This window comes from Daktulosphaira vitifoliae, unplaced genomic scaffold (assembly GCF_025091365.1).
Source record: "Daktulosphaira vitifoliae isolate Bord-2020 unplaced genomic scaffold, ASM2509136v1 Scaffold_1, whole genome shotgun sequence".
NCBI lineage: Eukaryota > Metazoa > Arthropoda > Insecta > Hemiptera > Phylloxeridae > Daktulosphaira > Daktulosphaira vitifoliae.
The window spans coordinates 53,654,302-53,676,485 of record NW_026099572.1 but is presented as its reverse complement, the minus strand read 5'-3'; the positions used below and the strand labels follow the sequence as shown (position 1 = coordinate 53,676,485).

Genomic DNA, 22,184 nt, shown 5'->3' with positions numbered 1-22,184 from the left:
ATATATCTTAAATTAAAGATAATTTTATATAATTTATATGGAAAAAAAAAATTCCGACTTTATTTTGTCTTTACAGTGAAAATGGATACCAAATGCTATTTTTGCATGAATATTCTCGATTTTATATTTTACATTTTTAACTTAATATTTATAGAACTTTTTGAAAAATCTATGTATCAATTTTTTCATGAGAAATACTATTTATATACTTCTTTCATTCGACATACCTTTTCTTAAATCGGACCATTTCTCTTTATACAGGGGGTGTTCAAAACTTAAAAATGCATATAAATAGTAGAAAAATGTATGGAACTTTTTTTAAGATAAGTACTTTATTCATATATTATACTTATAAATCATAAAACTTGTAATTAGAATATTAATAAGGATATAGGAGATCATGTAGCTTTTGGCATAGTCTATTAATTTTTAAAATTAAACATTATCTAAATATTTGCATCGAAGCGTTTTTTATGATAGTGATTTTAATCACTGTCAAATATCATTATACTTGACCCAACTATGCCACGTCCCCCTGTGTTGGGTTTTTTATTCTATTTGGCCTACTTAGTTAGGGACTGCATACCAAATTCTAATACAGAGCGTAGAAGAATAAAGCTATATTAAACATTTAACATTTTAAAAATAAGCCTTTGCACATAAAGTATTAATATGTGTTTTAAAACTAAATGATAAAATTATACCTATATGTTTTACATTATTAACTACCTTTAGATTAGTATAATCTATATAGTAGTTGGATAGTATCGGATAACAATATCGGTATATTTGACAACATTTACTTCCATTAACCGATAGATCATTATAAATGTACCAATTAAGAGATCTGTTTAAGTCTCTTACAAATTTTATACAATTATTATAAGATTTTATCACTATAAATAATTTTGAATCGTCATCAAATATTAATAATTGGCAATAATGAAATATTGCAGCTAAATAATTTATAAAAATGAAGAACAAAATGGTTGATAAGTTTAATACGTATGCATTATTAAAAAAAAATAAAGTTGATGTAAGATATAAGTGATGGACCTAAAAATTATTTTATAACATAAATTGTTGGTGTAACATAAGAAGAGTGTATTAATAAAAAAGAAATTTTTTCATATAATTTTATTTAATTATTTTTATTGAATTTTATTTTTAAACATGCACCTTTAGAAGTATTTCAACTTAAATTGTAATTTTAAAATCTAAGAATTCTATCGTTTTAACAATTAATTCTATGAAAAAAAACTAAAAAATTCAATAGAATAAAATTAAAAAAAACTTTTAATTAATCCGTTTTTTTGATTCCTAATTGACGAGTAATAATACTGAAAAAAATATTTGTATTTTTTTATGATATGTAAACTGCATTTAAAATTATTTAAATACAAAGGCAACTATAATTATAAGTAGGTTGTATTGTGTTTAGTTTTAATTTAAAATGACATATTAATTGAATATAATTATAATTGAAAATAATAAGATACTATTTATTTCTGAATTTTCAATAATGATATAAGAATATGCTTACGCTAAATTGTTTATAGACCCATTAATAATGTTCAAAATTTAATCCATATCGTTTTTATACGAAAAGTTGAATTTAATATTTTTCAATTTATAAGAATTTTATATGCAGAATAATAGTTTAAAAATTAATAATATTCATCTATATTAATTACATAATTATAGAATAATGAGTAATCTGTACTGGAACTAAAATTTTTATTATCATTTATAATTTATAAAAAACAAGTACAAAGTTCTTACTAGAAATGTAATCAAATTTTATAGATGACCTTTAGTACTAACTGTGTCTTTACCACAAGCAGATGGAAAAACATTAAAAATTAATAATTATTATTTTAAACTATAATAAAATTAAAATTAGAATGATTAAAACTAGATTTTTTTTTTTTGTCATATTGACTATGGGTGTTATTCAGGTTAGTATTTTTTTACATTTTAAATTTTTATGAAAAGGTATACATATTTTACTATATCTAGATCAATGCAATATCTGTTGAAAATGATTGGGTCATCCAAACTGAAAACACTATGAATGATCTTACAAAAAAAATCAAAGAATCTATGGATAATAGTAACACTGAATTTATTGAATCAGCAAAAAAAAAATTAAGTACTTACTATGAACAGTTTAAATCTGGGCTAACTGAATTTACAGATAAAGTATGTTAAAAATTAATAATGATTAGATGCTATTACTATATTGATTTTAAAATAATCTAAAATTATATAAAATTACTTAAATTTTTACTGATAATAATACTTATTTTTTGTAATTGATTAAAATAGGTAAACAAAATTATTCTAGAAATATTTGTATACGAGATATAAACTGTACCAAGTAACATTTTTTCTTTTTTGAAAATGAGGTGATAATATTTAAAAAATGCTTAATTCATAAGCATTTCAAATATAGTCTTGAATCATTTTCAATAAAAATGTGACTTTTGCTAGTTCACAGTTTTATGTACAGAAGAAATAGAACTGAATTTAGGTAGCAATCGAATAAATGCTTAAAAATAAGAAAAAAAAGTAGAGCCCCGCTAATTTTATCACTCTTACTATCAAAATATCAAAAATTCAAAAGACTACTTCAAAAATTCTGGGCTTAATAAGCTATATCTTTGATTAATAAATGTTTTAAAGAAATATATTTCATTCCATTTCTTAATCACCTTATGAAAATTTATTTTATTTTATTATTAGTATACAAATACACTAAAAAAATTTCAATTCATATTTAGAATTTCTCGTTTTTATTCTTAGATTATTATTTTCAGGTATTTATATATAATTTCTGTATAATGTTATAGGATTTTAGGACTTTTTAAGTAAAATTTCATGTTACAGTTGTATAGTTATAAGTTAGCGAAGTTAAAATAAATGTTGTGAATATCATACTTTACCAAAGTTCTTTAAATTATTATTTATTGTATTGAAATCTCACTGGGTTCAGATTGAAAAGAAGGCTTCTTCTTCAGATGCGGTAAAAGAAGCCGTCAAACAATGGCGTTCAGGTTTTGAGTCATACAACAGAGCACCTCCAACTAAATTAACAATTGAAAAAATTAGTGATAAGTACATAAATGTTGCGAGATATATTAAAGAGAAATCTTCTGATCTATCCAAGAATGCTCAAGGAAATGCTGAAATAGATGAGGAAATAAAAATGTTCACACAAAAACAACTCAATGATTTGATTGAAAATCTTAAATCCGTTGAGGTAAAACTTCATTGTGATACATAATCAAAAAAATAGTATTTATCATTATGTCTAATATTACAGAGTCAAATATCTACCAAACATGCATAATATAGATACTGCAAAGAAAGTTAACTAAACGGGATTTCACATAATAATGCCAACTTTACTATTTTTTTATTCTCAGTAGTGTAATAATATTTTTAAGTCATTTTGGTTACCATACATTTATTTATTTATTTAACAGCTTGTATTATATTTTTAATAGTTATTATTAATGAAATTTGAAAAATTTAATTAATCTATAATCATATGTCATACATACATTAAATAGTGATATGCTATATATATTTGTATTGATTCATTTGATTTATTTAATATATTTTCTCTATGTTAATAATTCCTTTTTTTTAATTGNCAATTGATTTATTTAATATATTTTCTCTATGTTAATAATTCCTTATTTTTAATTTATAATATTAAATATCCATTTAATATTACTGATCATAATTAAACAAATTTAATTTTTGTAATTTAATTTTGCAAAATAATGCGTAAAATGGTCTTTTTAGCTTTTTGAATTCTATTAGATTATATGAATAAGCAATTAACTCTTGCAATAGAGGTAAAATTTATTCTTGAGAAAAATAGCTTTTGATAAATTAGAAATGCGACATGAGTTTAGGGTGGCGACAGATGTGAGTTTTGGGTACAATATCAGACACAGAGTCCGTGATAAAGCACACTAGTGAACTTTTTTACCACGATATATTTATGTAAATATACTCATACGCACAAAAATTAACAATGCCTCTTAATTGCAATCCCTTGTAAAATAAAACTAAGATAATATATTGTATAACGTATGAAATGTCAACAAGTGAGCGATTCATGTCTAGTTTACAATACTTTGAGTGGTAATTTAATCAATAATACTCTTAATTTAACTTACATCAATGCAGAATTATTATTGATTTTAATAGTTTAAAGAAATAATTAATATGGTAATTTCCATTATAATTGTTAAAAAAATATATTCACCAAGTCCTTACTATACACTTTAAAATATAGAAAAATGTATTTTATTTAATTGAAAAATAACATTCTGTGAGTTTAATGTACAAAATGAATACATTACATTACAATTTATGTACTGTCAATCCATTTTAAGATGGATCCTAATTTTTTTGTTATAAAACTGATTGTTTTACAGAGAAAAAGTAATAAATTGATTATTAAAAATGTAATTAATTAAAATGGCAATGAATTTACTATCAAATTTTGGATTAAATTTAGGAAGAAACCCCTTTAATGAATATTAATAAAAATATAAATAGTTGCCATTTAATAATTAAAATAATTAATTAAGTAAAATGATTACATGATTGTTTTTGTAGAAATAATATATTATTTTAAATGTTAGTTTATAAATGTGTGACAAAATTAAAAGGTTAATGTAATTCAGATCTTTAGTGTAGTTTTACTGATATTTTTTTGAAACCTCTACTACCAATAAATATTCTCTTTTTGTGTACACATTTTATCAACAGAAATAATGTTTACTCCAGTTGAACAATTCATTATTAAATCTCCCTGGCTGTAAAATATTTCTTATATAACAAAAGAGGAGTGTTATGTGTGAAAAACACTTTGTTATTGTACTTTATTTATATAGGAATACATTATTACATAAATATTTTATACGACTTTCTATTGTAAGTTCATTGCATATAATTTATAAAAGTAAAAATGTTGTAATCTTCACAAATACGAATTTAAATTAATATTTTGATTATTTCGTATACTTCATACTAATATTTTAAGTGTCTTAAAGAAATAAGTATTAATTGTGCAATGTTAAATCTTAACGTATACTTAAACAAATTCTGATATTAGGCTTCATTAAATTAGTATCATTATATGAATCCTAATTTAACTCAAATAAAAATGAATTTTTTTTGCCTTGCATAAGCAAACTAAATTTCCTAATTAGAAAATAATATGTTTTGTTAGATGTTTTAATCTTATCGAATTGAGTTTCCTAAATATAATTTTATTCATATGATTCTTCATATAACTTAAATCTATCTATGTTTATTTTGTTACCAATAAATTGATGTATTGATTTATTAATGTTAAATTTTTTTCGTTTTTTTAAACCCTATAAGGGTCCATAGCGGCCTCCTCAAAAAAGGAGAATTTTTAACAATTGATACTCCGAGACGAGGAGTGGTTAGTCCGTAACTGGGGTGAGGAATTTATTAAACAATAAATTAAATTCATATAAATATTGTATACATGAATCCTGTAATAATTGCCTTTTTATATATTTTAAGTTCATATTTTATTTCAATTTTAAAATATAACCAATTATATATATATTTTTAAAGCGTTCACTTTAAGTCTACTTTAAGTCTTAGCTAAATGAGGATAATTTATCTTAGATGACAGTGAGTATAGTCTTTTAATAATAATGTTTTATGCATTAATTCTAATTAACAATTTACTACTATAGAAAGTGTAAGCAGGTACTTAAAAATAATTCTAATGTAAATCATTCAATAATACTTATTTTACAATTCATTTACTTGTAAAACAATATTTTTCGTAATTTTTTTTACTCTTTTTTTTTAATTATACAAATGTTGTCGAATAGTACAATTTATTGATTACCTAAAAGTGTCAATTTTTACTTAAGAATCATTTTAATAAACGGTTCACTCAAGTATAACAATTACGTTAAAATAGTGTGATATGTAAAAAAAAATCTCATAATTGAAAAACTCTGGTATACTAAAATTAGTATGTGAATAACTTTTCCTTGAGTTATACGAATTCCATTTCAACGTAAAAAGGTACATTTTTGAAAATATTTTACATTACGCATAATATTATTGTATACTTATCATTGAGTAAAAACAACATTTATGCGTCTGAGTATTTTATTGATTATATACAAAAAGAATGAAAATATTTGCAGTAATATAAAAAAGGTACAATACAAAAAATAAGAAAAAATAGTAACGATTTTTCATGTAGTGCATTTGTTTTATAAAAATAATAATATTATAAATCATTAAAGGCATTCTTTCCTGAATTGATTTTAAGTTTTGTAATTTTATTAAATTCTTTGTTATGAATTAATTTAAATAAGATGGATATTTTACAATAATACAAGTATTTAAAAAACAAATAACACTAGATATAGTAACAAAAATTTTGTAAAAAATTAAGTGATATAAAATAATATTACGAAAATTGATAGCGTGTAACAAATATTATATAATGTTATATTTTAAATTTATTTTTTATTTAATATAACATAAAATAATTTTTTTTTATAATTATTTTTTATATCTAAATTAAAACTGAGCCAAGAAATTATTACGAACTTGATTGATAGCTTCTGTGATCAAATAATTATGCAATCTATTTTGATGGTTGGTGAAAATTTTAGCTAATAGTACTCACAATATTTTGGATTGCCGTTGATTAGTAGTGTTTTATTTCTTAAATTAACTTTTATAAAATATCGAATACATGGTATTAAAAAATATACTTAAAGGAAAATTTACTAAAATCAGAAGAATATTTTTGACATTAAACTGTGATTAGTATAAATATATTTTTTTAAATTAATTTCTGTGAACTATTAAATTAGACTATCAATGACTAGACTATTTTAAATTAAATTGAACTTAAATCTATATTGAATAATTTGTAAGAAAGTAAATAATTAAAATATAAAATTTCTAGTTAATAAACTCTTAAAATATAATATTATAAAAAAATTCCGTCGTTAGCGTTGTCTTGGATTTATGGTAAAAAAGTTTTAAAGCATTTTATGATCTCTATTCAACACCCATGTTAATAAAACAGAAAACAAGTAGTATATTAACTAAGTTTTAATTTTAACAAAAGATTTACCCCAGTTTATCATGTAGTGGACCTATTTACAAAATGTGACTACAACAAACTTAACTTGTACAACTAAAACTTTCATTTACCATTAAAATCAAGTTTGAGTTGGACTTGTTAAACGATTTCCTCACTAACGCGAAAACCATCCTCGAGATTTTAGAGTTTAGTTTAATCGGATTTTCAATAGATGAACTCTTACCGTTAGCATTGGGGGAACAAATTGAATGTAAAATCTGATCACGTTATCTTATTAAAAATAAAATAAGACAAATGAATTATCTCCTATAAAGCTTAAAAGTCATTTAATGAATATTTTATATGATTAAAATTATTATACTTCTCATATGATACTCTTGAGATTTTTTATAATCGTCAAATATTGAAAATTACTTATGTAAGATAAAACATTAATATCGTTAAAAAACATTTTGATAAATCTTCACATTTTTATTTACAAATACCACGCCAACATTTTCAGCTGTCTGATAACAACAGAATTGTTGCTATATTTTTTAGGTCACAATTAATTGTTTATTTTAAAAGTTTTTATTTTATTGAGTTAGACTATGTTTAAAATACTTTGGTACAATATTTGTCTAAATTTACGAATGGATACAAAATATTTCACTTTGTTATATTTATAATAGTTGACCTATTTAATTTATCAACGCTTCCAGAAAAGCCTTACATCTAGCGAGAAAACAAATCCCATCGCTAGTAAAACAATACTTTTAATAAGTTTTGATATTGTTGCCATAAATTTGAAAAGTATGCTAGTAATCGTGTAAGAGTCTGTTCAATACGAACGAAGTCATCAAATTGTCATATCCAATATCTAATCGACAACTTTTCACTTAAGTTTTTTTGAGTATTCTGCCCTGGTAATTGTTAGAAAATACTTTCTATCTGTACTTTAAACTTTTCGATAAATACCCTTGCCGGTTAAGATGTAAAACTTTTGGGCTGCAAAACAGTAATGGCGTTTTCTGAAACTTTATGAGAAACGAAAAAAACGTCTTCAACTACAGTGTTATTATTTACAGCGACTGTGATGCTATAAAAATAGTTTACTAATAAACGATGATAGCTAACGATATATAAGAGCGATTCCCAAATATTCTATCAGCTAAGAACAAAATAGTTAATATTATACCCAAAAGCAAGTGTGCGGTTTCGGTCCTGACGATGGTTTTATGTGGTAACTTTGGACTATTCGGTAAGCGAAAGCGATTATTGAATACGTTTAGGAATTTCATTATTACTTTGATGGAACAGATGATGACGCGAGGTAAACAAAGATAGGTCAAGCATTCATCGTAAACTGTATAAAATCTAAAAAGAAGATGCTATTATTTAACTAAAAACGTTATTTTTATTCTCAGTAGAGGGTATTTATTTTCTTAACATTTCGTTATTATTTTTATTGATTCAATGTCTATCTGATATTCATTTCAATTTATATATTTAATGTTCTGTTCTTTGTATTACTACTTGCTTAACATCATATTTTTTTTCTCATTTTATTATGAAAACAAAATTATTACCAGCCCATGAATGTACGAATCTCAATGCTATAAAATGATCACCAAACACCTATAGTACAAGAAGGTGAATTCTTATTAAATCCCGAGCAATAAATAAGATACTTTCTTATGGTCGTATGAATCTCGTTTAATTGAATCACGTAGATGGCACGTAGGGTTTTCTATGCTTGCAAAATGTTTATTAAGTTCGTCGTGAACGTTTAAAGCGGCAGTGTACACTTGGAAGCCCCAAACAGGAATTTAATTTAGAGGGGTAGTGTAAAAAAATAGCTTAACACAATGTCACGGAACGCTTGACGCTGTCGTTACAGTATACTTTAGAAACACCAACAATTCTCTTTCTTAAAGTTTTACTGTCGTAAGATTAACACTATCTTGTGCATATTATTTAAATACCTTTGAGAACTCGTTAAGCATTTTTAAAATATCGATAAAAATTACTAACAAAACCCACGATCAGTTTTTACGATTTTCTGAAAAATGCAATTGTATTATGTGTACATGATAAGATAAAATAATATATTTCGTACGTGTATATACATAGTACTATGGAATATGATCAAAAGACGGTGATTTATTTTCTTACCAAAAAATATAATAAATAGTAAAATATTATCACAGTTATCATTTTAAAAAGCATTGTGCTATATAAGGACAGTAGGTAAGTAAAGGAGAAATTTTATCAGACCGTATATCGGTAAAGAATTATTTTTTACTTAAAAATATATAATAATAAGAAACAAGTGTCGAAATATTCGTAATCTTAAGTTCCAGCATTGTAAAGTTTATCTGTCATATACTATAAATTAATTTTCATAATAGCTAATTAAACCGAGTAATGTATTGTTACAACAATTAATGTCAATTTTAGATAAAAATATGATAGTTTACGCAAAGCGAGTCAAAAATATTATATCTAGTTCAATACACATTTATTTCAATAAAAAATTATTAATAATCGATCAATTTTTAATTAGGTGAGATTATTTCACTTTGTCTAATACTCTATGAGTTCTCGTAGTTTTATATTTGAATAGTTCAGTATTTGAATAGATCAAATTATAAAAGAAAATATTTGTCAAATGACTTTATAATTATAAAAAAAAGCAATTTATCCATACTAAATCTGTAATATTTTGTTAGAAGATGAAGAAATATTACCGGCCTAACGACCGCGGGAATGAAACTTTTGTACTTGATCATGCTTAAGGGATAGTAGTGCAAAAGATTTAGAACTAATGGTAGATATACAATATTTTACAATAACATCATATATAATATGATGTTCTGGAAAATTCAGATATATCTTTAACGTATATCTGGCAAACCACATTTTAATATTATTTATTACACCTAGAACCTCTTTATCCATGTCTAAAATTTCGTCATACCAAAAGTTGCATAAATCAAACATGACATCTGCTAGTGTTGTATTTACTGTTCAAATGTCCAACACTAAGGATTCTGTAGTCAAGTTAAACGTGTATTTGGTGTTTATATTTACATTTACAGCAATGTACGTACAAAACAAGGATATTTGGACGGAATGAAGGGAGGTTTTGTCGGAATTTACATTGAACAAGTGTAAGTACATATAACACATTCCTGATTCCACTATAACGTGTTGAACAAATGGCCAAGTAGTGTTCTGTCCATTACACGCATTATCATATAAATGAAATGGATACAAATATTTTACTAGACAGTGTGGTGGTCGTTTTCCGTACACAACGTTGACATATTGTGACAAACTGTGATCTGACACCAGTATTTATATACGAGTGTTTGCCTTTTTGGGGTAGCCAGGGAAGGTTATCGAATTTTGCTGCGCTTCTCTAAAATCGAATATGACTATTTCTTACTTTTCTTAAGCCTACAAAACCAAAAAGTTTGGATCTTTATTATAATTTATGAATGTTTTTAAAAAAGTCAAACACGTTTGCATAAGTGTTAATATGTCCCTCGAGTTTGTGATTAATAAAAGTACCAACGCCGTGAGGATGACAAGTAAATTATTCGAATGTGTTCTCATGTAGATCGAGACAAAACCTATGAAGGTAACTTATCACTTGAGGGCCGACTATGAGGAAGCGATAAAACTTAGTAGTTCCCAAAACTCAAGTATGAAAGAACTCAAATGGCATCGTATATTTTGGTTTTTTGAGGGATATGATGATTTAATGTAAACAAACTTCTATTAAAACATACTTTTTAAACAAATAGTAACCGAATACCGTTTAAAGTGATACTGAATGATTGTTTAACTATGACTCAGACGATATCTTTAAAGGAATATAAAGCATAATAAAATTTTTTCATTTTAATTTAGCATTTATTAGAATTTTTATAACATGGTAAGAGGAGTAGTGCGGTTTATTAATGCTTGGAGATAAAGATAAACACTGTGTACAATTACTAGTAAATCTTATTTAACCTGAGTATGCAGTTATGTGCATTCTTAATAACCAAATTATTATTTTTCTTTTGTAAATACTCGTTATAAAAAAATTTTGAACCAAAAATGTAAATTTTCATCCTCATAGTTTACGAGGTGATTTTTTTGAAAAGCAATTCTCATTATTTATATTTAATGTATAAATTATTTAAATATACATCGGATTTTTAATGTGTTGTTTAAAAGTTTGAATTAATTTCCATAATGCATTCTCAACACAACCCATTTTTTTGGAAATTTGTAAAGTTTTAAAAGTATATAACTAAATTTTTAATACTAATAAATTATTCTTTTAAAACGAAAAGTGAATTATGAAGTATAAAGAAATACGTTTTGCATTAACGCAAAAACTATTTTCACAAAATAAAAATTCTGAAAAGTTTCTACCACTGTAGTAAATAAAGTACTTTTATTTTTAATGCCGTATAACGTTGTTATTATGTCATAGACAACAGTACGTAATAAATGATAATAATAATAAATGTCTGCTATGACAAAATGTTCGCTGCAAAATTACCGACAAAATCTAATGTAGATGCTACTATGCTTCCAGACAGGATGATACTCATAATGTATGAAAGTTGTAATAATACAGTGTCTACCACATAAAATAAACCGTATTTACCGTATTTTTGATAGCTATTTTACATGTCCGTTAGGAATGTCTTGGAAGAATTTATCGAATTTAACAACGTAAGCTTTGTATGAACGAAAAATGAGGAAGATTGAATAGAGTACAAAAAGTATAAGAAAAAAAAACTGGAAAGTTTGAAAATAATATATTAGCCAGTTAAACTCTGTGAAATTATATGGAGAATTTGATTTCCTACCATCAGTCAACCAAAATTAAGGATAGTTGAGAATGTAATACTAGGAAGCATGAAGTGTGTAATAAATGATAGCATTTTGAGCTATTAGTTTATTTTATTTCTGGCTTATTTTTTTTTTCAAAATTATTAATTCAACAATATAATTTGTAGTATGCCCGAATATATACATAGAATAATTTCTAGTCTCATTTCAGAGTATAATTATTTAAGTTTTTTAAATCAATTGAACAAATTTTGCCACCTTAAAGTTCTGTACAAATGGTTCAAGTATAAAAACTTAATCTTAGCAGCTTAAAGTTTAGTTAAACTGAAATTCAATTAACCGAACAAATTATATCAATACGGTTTATTAACTTGTTATGGTATTTTGCTTTTTCTGTTTCGGAATTTGTATATTATAGTATTTCTTTTATTTTCAAAAAGATTTTAATCAATTTGAACAAAGGCTATAAAAATTTTGTTGTATTTATTTTACATTTGAACAATATAAGCAAACATACATTAAAAAATTATGGCAAACAGTCACGTATTTTGAATAGCAGGTGAAAATGTTTTTGTTATGAATATTTTTCAGATCCTATTTTATTTATATTTTATGTCATTTTTCAAATAATAAAATATAATGCTATTAAAATATTATGATTTATAATTATAAATATAGAATGATGAATTATTGAATTATTTGTTTGTGTTGCTATTCTAGCATTTACTTTCTTCAGTAGATTCTTAAAAATTACTGCAAAAATGTTCGTATAATTATATTATTTATAATTACACGAAAAAGAAAAAAAGCTACAATCATCAAAGAAATTATTCGGAAATCAAAATTGCTTAAAAATGTTTGCTAATCAAACGATAAAATGTAATTATTAGTAAATAATTATACAAATCGTAACGTTTATATTTAGAACGACTTTGAAATTATTTTAAATATTTAAAAAAAACTAGAACAAAAAACATCTCTATTTTGTAAAAGTATTTAATTTATTCTCTCTTTACATAAGGAGATGTATTAAGAATATTATTTGAAATTTTTTCCTTGTTTGGCGTATAAATATATATGTCACAATGTTAATTTTCAACACTTTCATATAATGCTTGTTTTATATTATTAAAACACTGGTAGAATATTTTATTATTTATCAGGTGTAAACTATAAGTTAATTTTTTTCTATAATACACATACAGTCTATAAATAATGTTGTTTACTTGAATTGGTGTGGAACAATAAGCACACTAGTTGAGATTACAATCTTAAAAATATATATTACACGCAGTTTTTTTAAAGTAGTCTTTGTAATTCTGATTTTATATACCTCTAATTTAAAAAAAAACTACACGTTTGTGGACATTAACTTTGAATAAATAAAAGATTTTAGGATACCTAGAACAATAATAGATGGTAAAAACAGAAAAGGGTTTCCAAGCCATTAGCTCTTATAGCTCTAAAGTTCTTTTTTTACTCACCAAGGGTAATAAAAAAATTGGCAAAAAAAAGTAACGGACAACTAACAACTCCCTTTGGCATAGGTAATGGTAAACCAACATTTGGTAGTGTTTTCACAGGTTTTGTCGATTTCATGAATATTAATGAACGCCAACAATATTACAAAAATATAATCTAAATAAATACCATCTATCAATTGCATTTTGGTATGTAAGCTAATCTTTCATTTAAATAGACACAAAATAATTCTCATATTTATATGATTTTCGCAAGATCATAAACACTTCTTTTACAAAATGACGAAACATTCTTTTTTTTCTGGTAGGCAAAACGTGGTTACTTGCTTTTGTAGCATTTTATCATAAGATATAATGTTATAGTGTCCAAAAAACACGTACGAATCATATTACTCTTATATTTTCCGTCGCCATCTTTGACGTTTCCACCTAGCCATTTAACGGAATGGTTCGTCCTTACAATAAATTCGTAGTCTATAAATATAAAATAAGTTTTCGCCACTGTCAAATTCGTTTATAGTGTATAAAAAAAATTAATTCATTTTATTTATTAGCTTGCCACGTTCTTTTAACAGATGTAACATACCAAACCCAAACCAACCAGTGTTAAAATTAGATTGAATTATAATTATAAACTATGCAGTTTTTAACAGTCAAATACAAAACTAGTTTCCTTTTTTACAGCTATTATTTGTCCACTGCCATATTGCAATGCAGCTGGCAGATAGATTATACGATTCTCAGCAGAGCACTTTGTGGAAACCGATTTTTCAATTCGAATGTGCCTTGAGTGTTATAGCCTAGCTTCCTAACGCCTGTGAATGAAATAAAAATAGCACCAGGGAGGAGTTTGGTGTTTTATGGGTAGTTTTCTCTATTTCGTTTTTTCTCATTCTTTTTTATTAAAGCTTAACTGGCATTCTCTCCAACAAGTACTTTTTCTACCACCCCACTGATCGAATTTCGGTCTTTTGTAAAAACATAAACAGCAATAATTTTATGAAAACTGTCATTTTATTGAAGAGTACTCACTTCCAAACCAGTACTCTAACACGAGAATTTTTTTTATTAGCTTATTGAAAAAAAGACTAATATATTTTTTGCGCATTTATACAAAAATTGATTGATTTATTTTCAAAAATGTGTTTTCATAACGTAATTATTTTATGAAAGTATTCTTCGATATTTTGAATAAGTAAAATTTAATTCAATCATTTTTTTCCTTCTTCTTACTTAATTTTAACATGTGCCTGCGTTATAGGTATAATTTATTTGAAAGTTATTAAAAAATACCAGGCCACTATTTTATCATTAGATGTATTCATGTAATTAGTTGGTAATTAGATTTGTTCAATTTGATTATTGATATTATTTTGGTTACATTCTTGTAGAATAAATAATTTGATGTTAAGATATAATAAAATGAATATTAAAAGATTTTTCGATGACAGCGTTTTACTTTAACAATCATTAATCAATGCCGGGTGTCGATAAGATAAAATATTGAGAGAAATGAAAACAGTTTGCCATAAAAGCTTTAAAAATAAGAAAATTCCTGACACATCACTGATAAAATAATTAAGAAATAAATCACACCCATATATTTTCATAAAGACTTTTTTTTAAATTAAGTTATATAAGAACACTTTATATTATATTAATAACTACACACATATTAAGAATTTTCCATCAATATTTTAAGGGAATGAAAAAAACATGTGTCTAGACTTTTTAATATTAATAAAGTGAACAATTTTATTAGTGATTTTTTTTTTTTTTTTTGCGAATAAGTCTGTGCAAGAATGTGAAGTCTGCGGTAAAATTCTATTACTACAATCAAATAATGGCAAAGATATGTAATGTACATTGCGTGTGGTGGATGACGGTAGCAGATGTTCTACAATACTTGAAACAAATTCTAAAACGCCGAGTTTTACCAACCATGACAACTACTATGAAAAGTGTGTTTATCCAAAGTTTTAATTTGTAACATACCCTGTCTTGATTAATAAATCGTCTCCAAAATACTCTTGTAACTTTTATGTTCACTAACGGAATCCTTTCATATTTTGTCCTGTCAGACTAAGCACTTGTACGCTCATGCACTTTTGTCCACAAAACTTTATTCGTAATGTTTTACTGTTTTGGAGACGGACGAACTAGATTATAAGCTTAAGTCAAAATAAACCTCTTTCAACGCAGTACAAGTAAACTGAATATCGCCACAACGTAACAATTCTTCCATGTATGACAGACAGATGTTTTTGGGTACACATGAAACAGTTTATGCTCTCACGTACTTCATTCGTCATAATCTTATTTTGGACTAAATCAAATTTTGATTTTGTAGGGCCGAACAGCGCAATATTTCTAATTCTTATTATTATAATTATTCCAATAGTATTAAAAGTATTTACATACTTTAAGATATTCTATTTAACTGAAGTAAGTATAAGAATAGGATAGACGCAACTTTCTAGAAGAATAATAAGTCTTTAATGAAAATAAAAACTTTTATTTGAAAATAAATAAAGACATCTAAATAAATCCAGAATATTTTTAATCAAGTTTCATAATTAAGATATCTTTCATAGAAAATCTTTTAAATTCAATTCGATTGAATTGTTTGTTATGAGTTTCGTTGAAATCACTATGGCATTTAGATGTTCTATAAAGAGTTTCAGGGCATTATATGACTTGGTTTTCTTTCTACAGCACACAACAAATAAAAACAGAATAAACCCCTATAAGTGCTAAACACATAAACACTAATATCTTTTTTTTTTTATTGTGTTGGGATTTAGGCATTATTTAATATACTTTTAATTAATAGTAACAAAATACGTTTAAAATTATTTTTTTTTAATGTTTTAGTATATTATAATATTTCTCTCTTATTATAATAAAAAAACTGAAGTAATATTATAAATATTAAGTAAGTATCCTTCATTCAAAATATATATCCTGATTAATATATTCAAATGACTTTAGTAATTATAACAAATTTTAGTTGAAAATTTTCTTTACAACTGGCTTCCATCTAAAAAAAAATTAATTTAACTTAATTGCATGACACCAAAAATATTTATTAAAAATTGATACATGATCTAGTTTAAAAACTTTTAAATGACTTTCGTTAAGACTATTTTTTTAGAGGATACGTTTAAATTTGCCACACTGTTTAAAAATTACAACAAAGGAATCATGACCATTAATTGATAGATAAGCTAGAAGTATAAGCTCTAAAGACTTATTAATATCTGTAACATTAAAAACGTTAATACTAATTTTTCACTTAAAAACTATGACTATAATGGTTTGTGAATAATGAATAATTTAATACAATAATAGTCATATGATGTAAATAGGTTATTTTTTAAGAATATTTTTTGTGTTATAAATCAAATGTTCTCGTAATATTTATATTATAAAATCAGATCATGATATTCAAAAATTAAATACCAGATCAGTCAAGATTTTGTATTTGAATAAAAATTCATTTTTGTAGCTTATAGAAATCTGCTTTTATATTTTATTTTAAGTGAAGATTTAAAAAAATATATTGGTATACAAACGTATTATAAGTCGATTCTTCTACTTGTTTCAAGAGATAATTTAAATAAATTTTCATATTAAATATTTGCTATTTTTCTTGTTTCTAACTAATAGGGGAAAATACAACAAATATACTTGTATTTACTAAGTTTTATTTTTTTCATAAGTTTTTATTTTATTACTTGTTCAACTTACAAAAAGTATAGCTTTTTATCAAAATATATTTTTTTTACTATAAAGCTTTGTTTTAAAAAATATACAGTGTTGTGTTGATTTAAAAAAAATAATATTTTTTATATACACTTATTGTTATACATTCGATGCCTTGAAAAACAACAATACGATTATTAAAGAAAATCTTACGTAAGCAATAGGGAAAATTGAAAGATAATAAACTAAAATAAGTAACGTGGATAGTGAATATCGATTTTGGATTTATGTTCAATATAAAATTGAACGAATATAAAAGGGACGATGTGGCCGAGTCTGAAACATGGCAATGCCTAGTGCACACTGTTTTGGGTTTGAGATTCGGTCACGGACGGCTCCGTTTGTTGAGCCAGAGATCAGTTCAGTAATTGGAGTCACCAACCCTCCCTCCAATCACGGACTTACTAGTCGTCCCTTAGTATCCTTGTTTAAGAAACCTCTTCGTCGAGAGAGACCGCTATGTCCCTCAACAGGCTGCAAGAAGTGTAAAAAAAAACTAATTATGCTTAAACAAAAAACACTATATCTGTTGTAATTTACTATTTGTATTTATTATTGTCGAAATAATTATTATTTTTTCACTTTTTATCTAATGCTTAAATAAAATAAAAGTAAATATTTTTTTTATTTTACAGGTAGTCGAATCGTTCGCAAATATCCAGTGTTAGTGTTTATCCATGGCGAGTCATATGAATGGAACTCTGGAAACTCATATGATGGCCGCGTTCTTGCAAGTGTCGCAGATCTAGTCGTTATCACATTAAACTATAGACTAGGAGTTCTAGGTAAGTCAACTGTACCATTTTAGTACACCTATATCAGTCCAGTATATAAACTTTACACAGTATAAATTAAACAAAAAATAATTATAACAATTTAAGTGATAAAAGAAAAACCAATTTCTTTGCTTGTTTTAGGATTTATCAGCTACTAATATTTGTCAGTTAAGGCTTTCATATTAATTTCAAAAGGTTTAATAAAAAATTAAAATACGACACACTCCATTTTTTTTATTTACTTTTTTGACTGGGTATCCTCATTAAAACTTTTTATAAATGGATTAAATGTTTATACCGTTTGTTGAAGTTTTGACAACAGAATCTTATTGAAAGTGTACCCGTTTTCTCTCAAAATGTTAATAACAATACTAATTAAAATTAAAAACCGAAACAGTTGGAAACCATTTCTGAAAGCTTTTTCATTTTCTGTACAGAGTGATCTGTTTACTATAACCCGCTCAATACCTCTATAATAAATAATGAAGATACATAAAATCTAATTCGACATAAAAATATACGTATTTTGAGATACATATGTGAGGACCATTTTTTGTTAATTAAATTATAACTGTTCTGGAATATAACTTATTATAAAATAAATAGCAATTTTTACCATATTTCTATTTTATGCATGTTTTTAGTATTTTTAAATTTTCATAAAAAGCATATTATAAGAAAATTTAATTTTCTCTTGTTTTTTTTTTTGTAAAATTTTATTAGGTTCAATGTTTTTAAAAACATGTTATAGCAAAACTAAAATTCAGAAAGAAATATTGAACATTTTTTCGATTGCGAAATTGTTTGTTATTTTTCTAAATTTATAAAACTGAGGAAGTTTTATTCAGTTTTTAGCATCATTAGTACATTAGTATCATTAGTATCATTAGTATCANCATTTTTTCGATTGCGAAATTGTTTGTTATTTTTCTAAATTTATAAAACTGAGGAAGTTTTATTCAGTTTTTAGCATCATTAGATTAAACTAGATTAAACTTAGGTTCTTATGACGTATTGATCATTATAATTAGTCCAGTGAAAGCTGAGAATTTTTGTGGAAGAAAATAAAAAAAAAACACATCATTATAAATCCAATACTTTCTTAGATTCGTATCGAAGCTATATGGTAAAAAACACCTAACATACATAGTAACTTAAAATAAAAGTAAAGATACATTCTAAAATGCGATATTAATAATGAAATAGTTAGAGTGATAATTTAATGAAATAAGAGTGAAATTAAAGAAAAATTTAGATAAAAAATGTGATTATTAAAATTTTGAAAACAAAATTTTCAACTCAATTTTTAGAAATATTTCGGAACAGTCTGATAACTTTTAACAACATTAAATTATAGCTTTTGAAGTGCACTATAATATTTTTAAAAAATATCCCTCGATTGTTTTATAATATAAAATAGCCATTAGAGTAAAAAACTATCCTAAATCTAGATATTGAAGAATTATGTAATTTTTTGTAACTATGTCAAATTGTTTTTTAATTTGTTTCAAATACATCTAGGAGTTTTACAAATATTATTTTAATGACTATCAGATATTAATCAATACTAATTAAAAATGTTCTAAACTCTACTACGTTAGATCCCGACTGTCCTTAACTTTTAAAATTTAGATGATATCGTTTTAACTCATACTAATATAATGTCAATGTTGTTGTTCATTGTTTTCATAAAATAACAACGCATACTTTAAAAGACTTCACAACATGTTGATAAAAAAAAAAAAATTTTCTTAGTTTGTTTAATAGAAATAAAAATACCATAGGTATATATTCTAGTTATTATGTCATGAATATGAATACAAAATCAGTTATTGTACTAAGAATTCCATGATATATTTATGTTTATCACTTTATCGAAATTTACAGGAATATTAATTAAAATTATATGCGTGTAAGTATATTACCCTAATACAATTACATAAGCTATATAGCTTATAGATTTATCATATTATGTTATAAAAATGTAGGATACATGATGTAATAATTTTAAAAAATATTATTAAATTCTAAGTATTGCTTAGCATCTCTTTAATCGTAAATAAATCAATTATTTAGATATTTGTTATATAAATAATAATTTTGAATGTGGTTTAGATAACCATTTGTAAAGTCATCTAGCTAAGATAAAAGATAATATTATTTTTATCTAGATAAAAATAATCTAGATAATAATCTTCATTTTTCCAACACTGAAAATGATATTGTAAAAATAAATTACTATTGGATAACAACAATTGTACTAATATTTTGAAAGCTATTCAAAATTTAAAATAATGGCTAGAAACAAGGCGTGAGTTTTGTTATTTTTATTACTAAATATTTTTAGGCCGCACTTCTTCTCCAGCCTGGATATAAAAATTTTGATAACTTCTGAAATATTAGTTGAACAATTTGTATTAACCAATCATTTTCTTCATTAATTAAGAAAATTATCCAATCAGAACATTATTTAATAAATAATATGGTTAAATTTGTAAGTTGATATTTAATAAATTACATTTTACCGTCTTTAATTTATAAGGGACGGATATGAAAAATGCTTTACGCTTGATAAATTATAAAAAAAACATGTAACTAATAGAAACAAAAAGTGAAACTGTCCATTTATAGCTTTATAATAAATTTTTTAAGTCTACATATATTTTTACGTAAAAAATATTAATTAAAATATACAATTCTCATTTGATATTTCATTTGAAAAATTAGATAAATATTCAATAAAAACTCACAATCACTTATATCTCTAACTTAAATTTTCTAGGGTTTTTAAACGCTAATGGGTCTCCTAATTTGAGAGGTCGTGTATCTAACTATGGTTTAATGGACCAAATAGCAGCACTACATTGGGTGCAACAGAATATTGCTCTTTTTGGAGGTGATCCAGAAAATGTTTCATTAATGGGCCACGGACCTGGTGCTGCTTGTATAAACTTTCTGATGATATCTCCTACCGTCGTTACAGGTAATTCGATTTTAGTTAAGTTATAAATTGAATGTGTCATTTGGAAAAGAGAATATGTTCAACATCTTACATTTAAAGGTTTTTACTGGAATATGTTATTTATATGTACACTTACTCACAACTTTTTTATTTCTCTTATTTTTTTCATTTTTATTTTGTTGTTGTTTTTATGAATGATATTCAGCGAATCAACATACAATAGGGGCGACTTAGAGAGTGCTGAGTAGCTAATCAGTAATTTATATATTTCGAAAGCTATATTTATTCAAATATTTTAAAATAAGCATTTTATAGTTCAATAACTTTTTAATTAATTTATTTATTTAACATCATATCAGGAAATTAAAAAAAAAAAATGCATATTGACCATCATTAACCGTCATAGGAGAAAAACCGGGCATTTTATATGTTAAATGTCCATTGAAATATACAGAGTGATTGAAATCTGGTAAGACACTCATTTTCTCAGAAAATATTGAGAATTTTAAATTTTATTATAGAGAAAAAATATCAAGTTCAAAAAACTCTACAATAATATATAGTCAAACCATTATTTTTTTTCGTCCCTTCAATGATAAAAACCCTTGTTTATAATTTTTTTAAATGGAAACCCTTATTTTTAACTTTATAATATGATAGAAAAAAAAATTACAAACAATTTTGTTCTTATAATTTTTTTTGTCCGATAAACCGTTCGTCCGTTACAGTTTGTTAAAGCTAAGTGATTTTAGACCAAATTTCTATTGTCATTTTACTGTATTAAATACAGAAGTCATTATTTTTATTTGCTGTTGCATAAACCAAATTTTATTGATCAAGTTATGACAGGTAAATCAACTATAAAAATTTACAACGCACTAAATGAGTGATAACAATAATAGATTCAAACCGGGTTTTCGGGGTATTATTAATAGCTAAGTCTATGGTTTTGTAAGACTAAAGGTTCTAACAAAATTACCGGTTGCACTGCCACCGATATTATAAAACGTAATAAATGACAATATTTTTTCTGGAAGTCAAAATCTTTAAACAATTATAAAACGTAAATGGTTGCTCGGATAAATAAGAACATTATAAGAACAAAAGTGTTTGTAATTTTTTTTTCTAACATATTATCAAATCAAAAATAGTGGTTCCCAATTAAAAAAATTATAAATAAACATTTTTATCCCTGAAGGGATAAAAATAAAATTTATTTAACTTCA

General features: G+C 24.6%; 2 protein-coding genes across 5 annotated transcripts in view; both read left to right on the top strand.

The window, feature by feature from the left end:
• Nucleotides 1–22,184, top strand: part of LOC126904733 (neuroligin-4, Y-linked-like) — a 169,257-nt gene that overhangs the window by 127,614 nt on the left and 19,459 nt on the right. For all 4 annotated transcript variants that reach the window (XM_050683979.1, XM_050683957.1, XM_050683971.1 and 1 more), the window contains 2 exons: nucleotides 17,856–18,005; nucleotides 20,779–20,979. In XM_050683979.1, coding sequence (XP_050539936.1) covers nucleotides 17,856–18,005; nucleotides 20,779–20,979 — 351 coding nt within the window. The remainder of the gene's footprint in view (nucleotides 1–17,855; nucleotides 18,006–20,778; nucleotides 20,980–22,184) is intronic.
• On the top strand, nucleotides 1,816–3,641 carry LOC126904983 (uncharacterized). The gene is made up of 4 exons (XM_050684390.1): nucleotides 1,816–1,958; nucleotides 2,020–2,202; nucleotides 2,996–3,262; nucleotides 3,326–3,641. The coding sequence occupies exons 1-4, from the start codon at nucleotides 1,905–1,907 to the stop codon at nucleotides 3,350–3,352; spliced, it is 531 nt and encodes a 176-aa protein (XP_050540347.1). The 5' UTR covers nucleotides 1,816–1,904; the 3' UTR covers nucleotides 3,353–3,641.

Excerpts from the sequence above, each read along its gene's own strand:
- LOC126904983 (XM_050684390.1), top strand. The coding sequence starts at position 1,905 with ATGATTAAAACTAGATTTTTTTTTTTTGTCATATTGACTATGGGTGTT. Across the intron at positions 2,203-2,995 it reads TAACTGAATTTACAGATAAA|ATTGAAAAGAAGGCTTCTTC; the intron begins GTATGTTAAAAA and ends CACTGGGTTCAG. Across the intron at positions 3,263-3,325 it reads AAAATCTTAAATCCGTTGAG|AGTCAAATATCTACCAAACA; the intron begins GTAAAACTTCAT and ends CTAATATTACAG.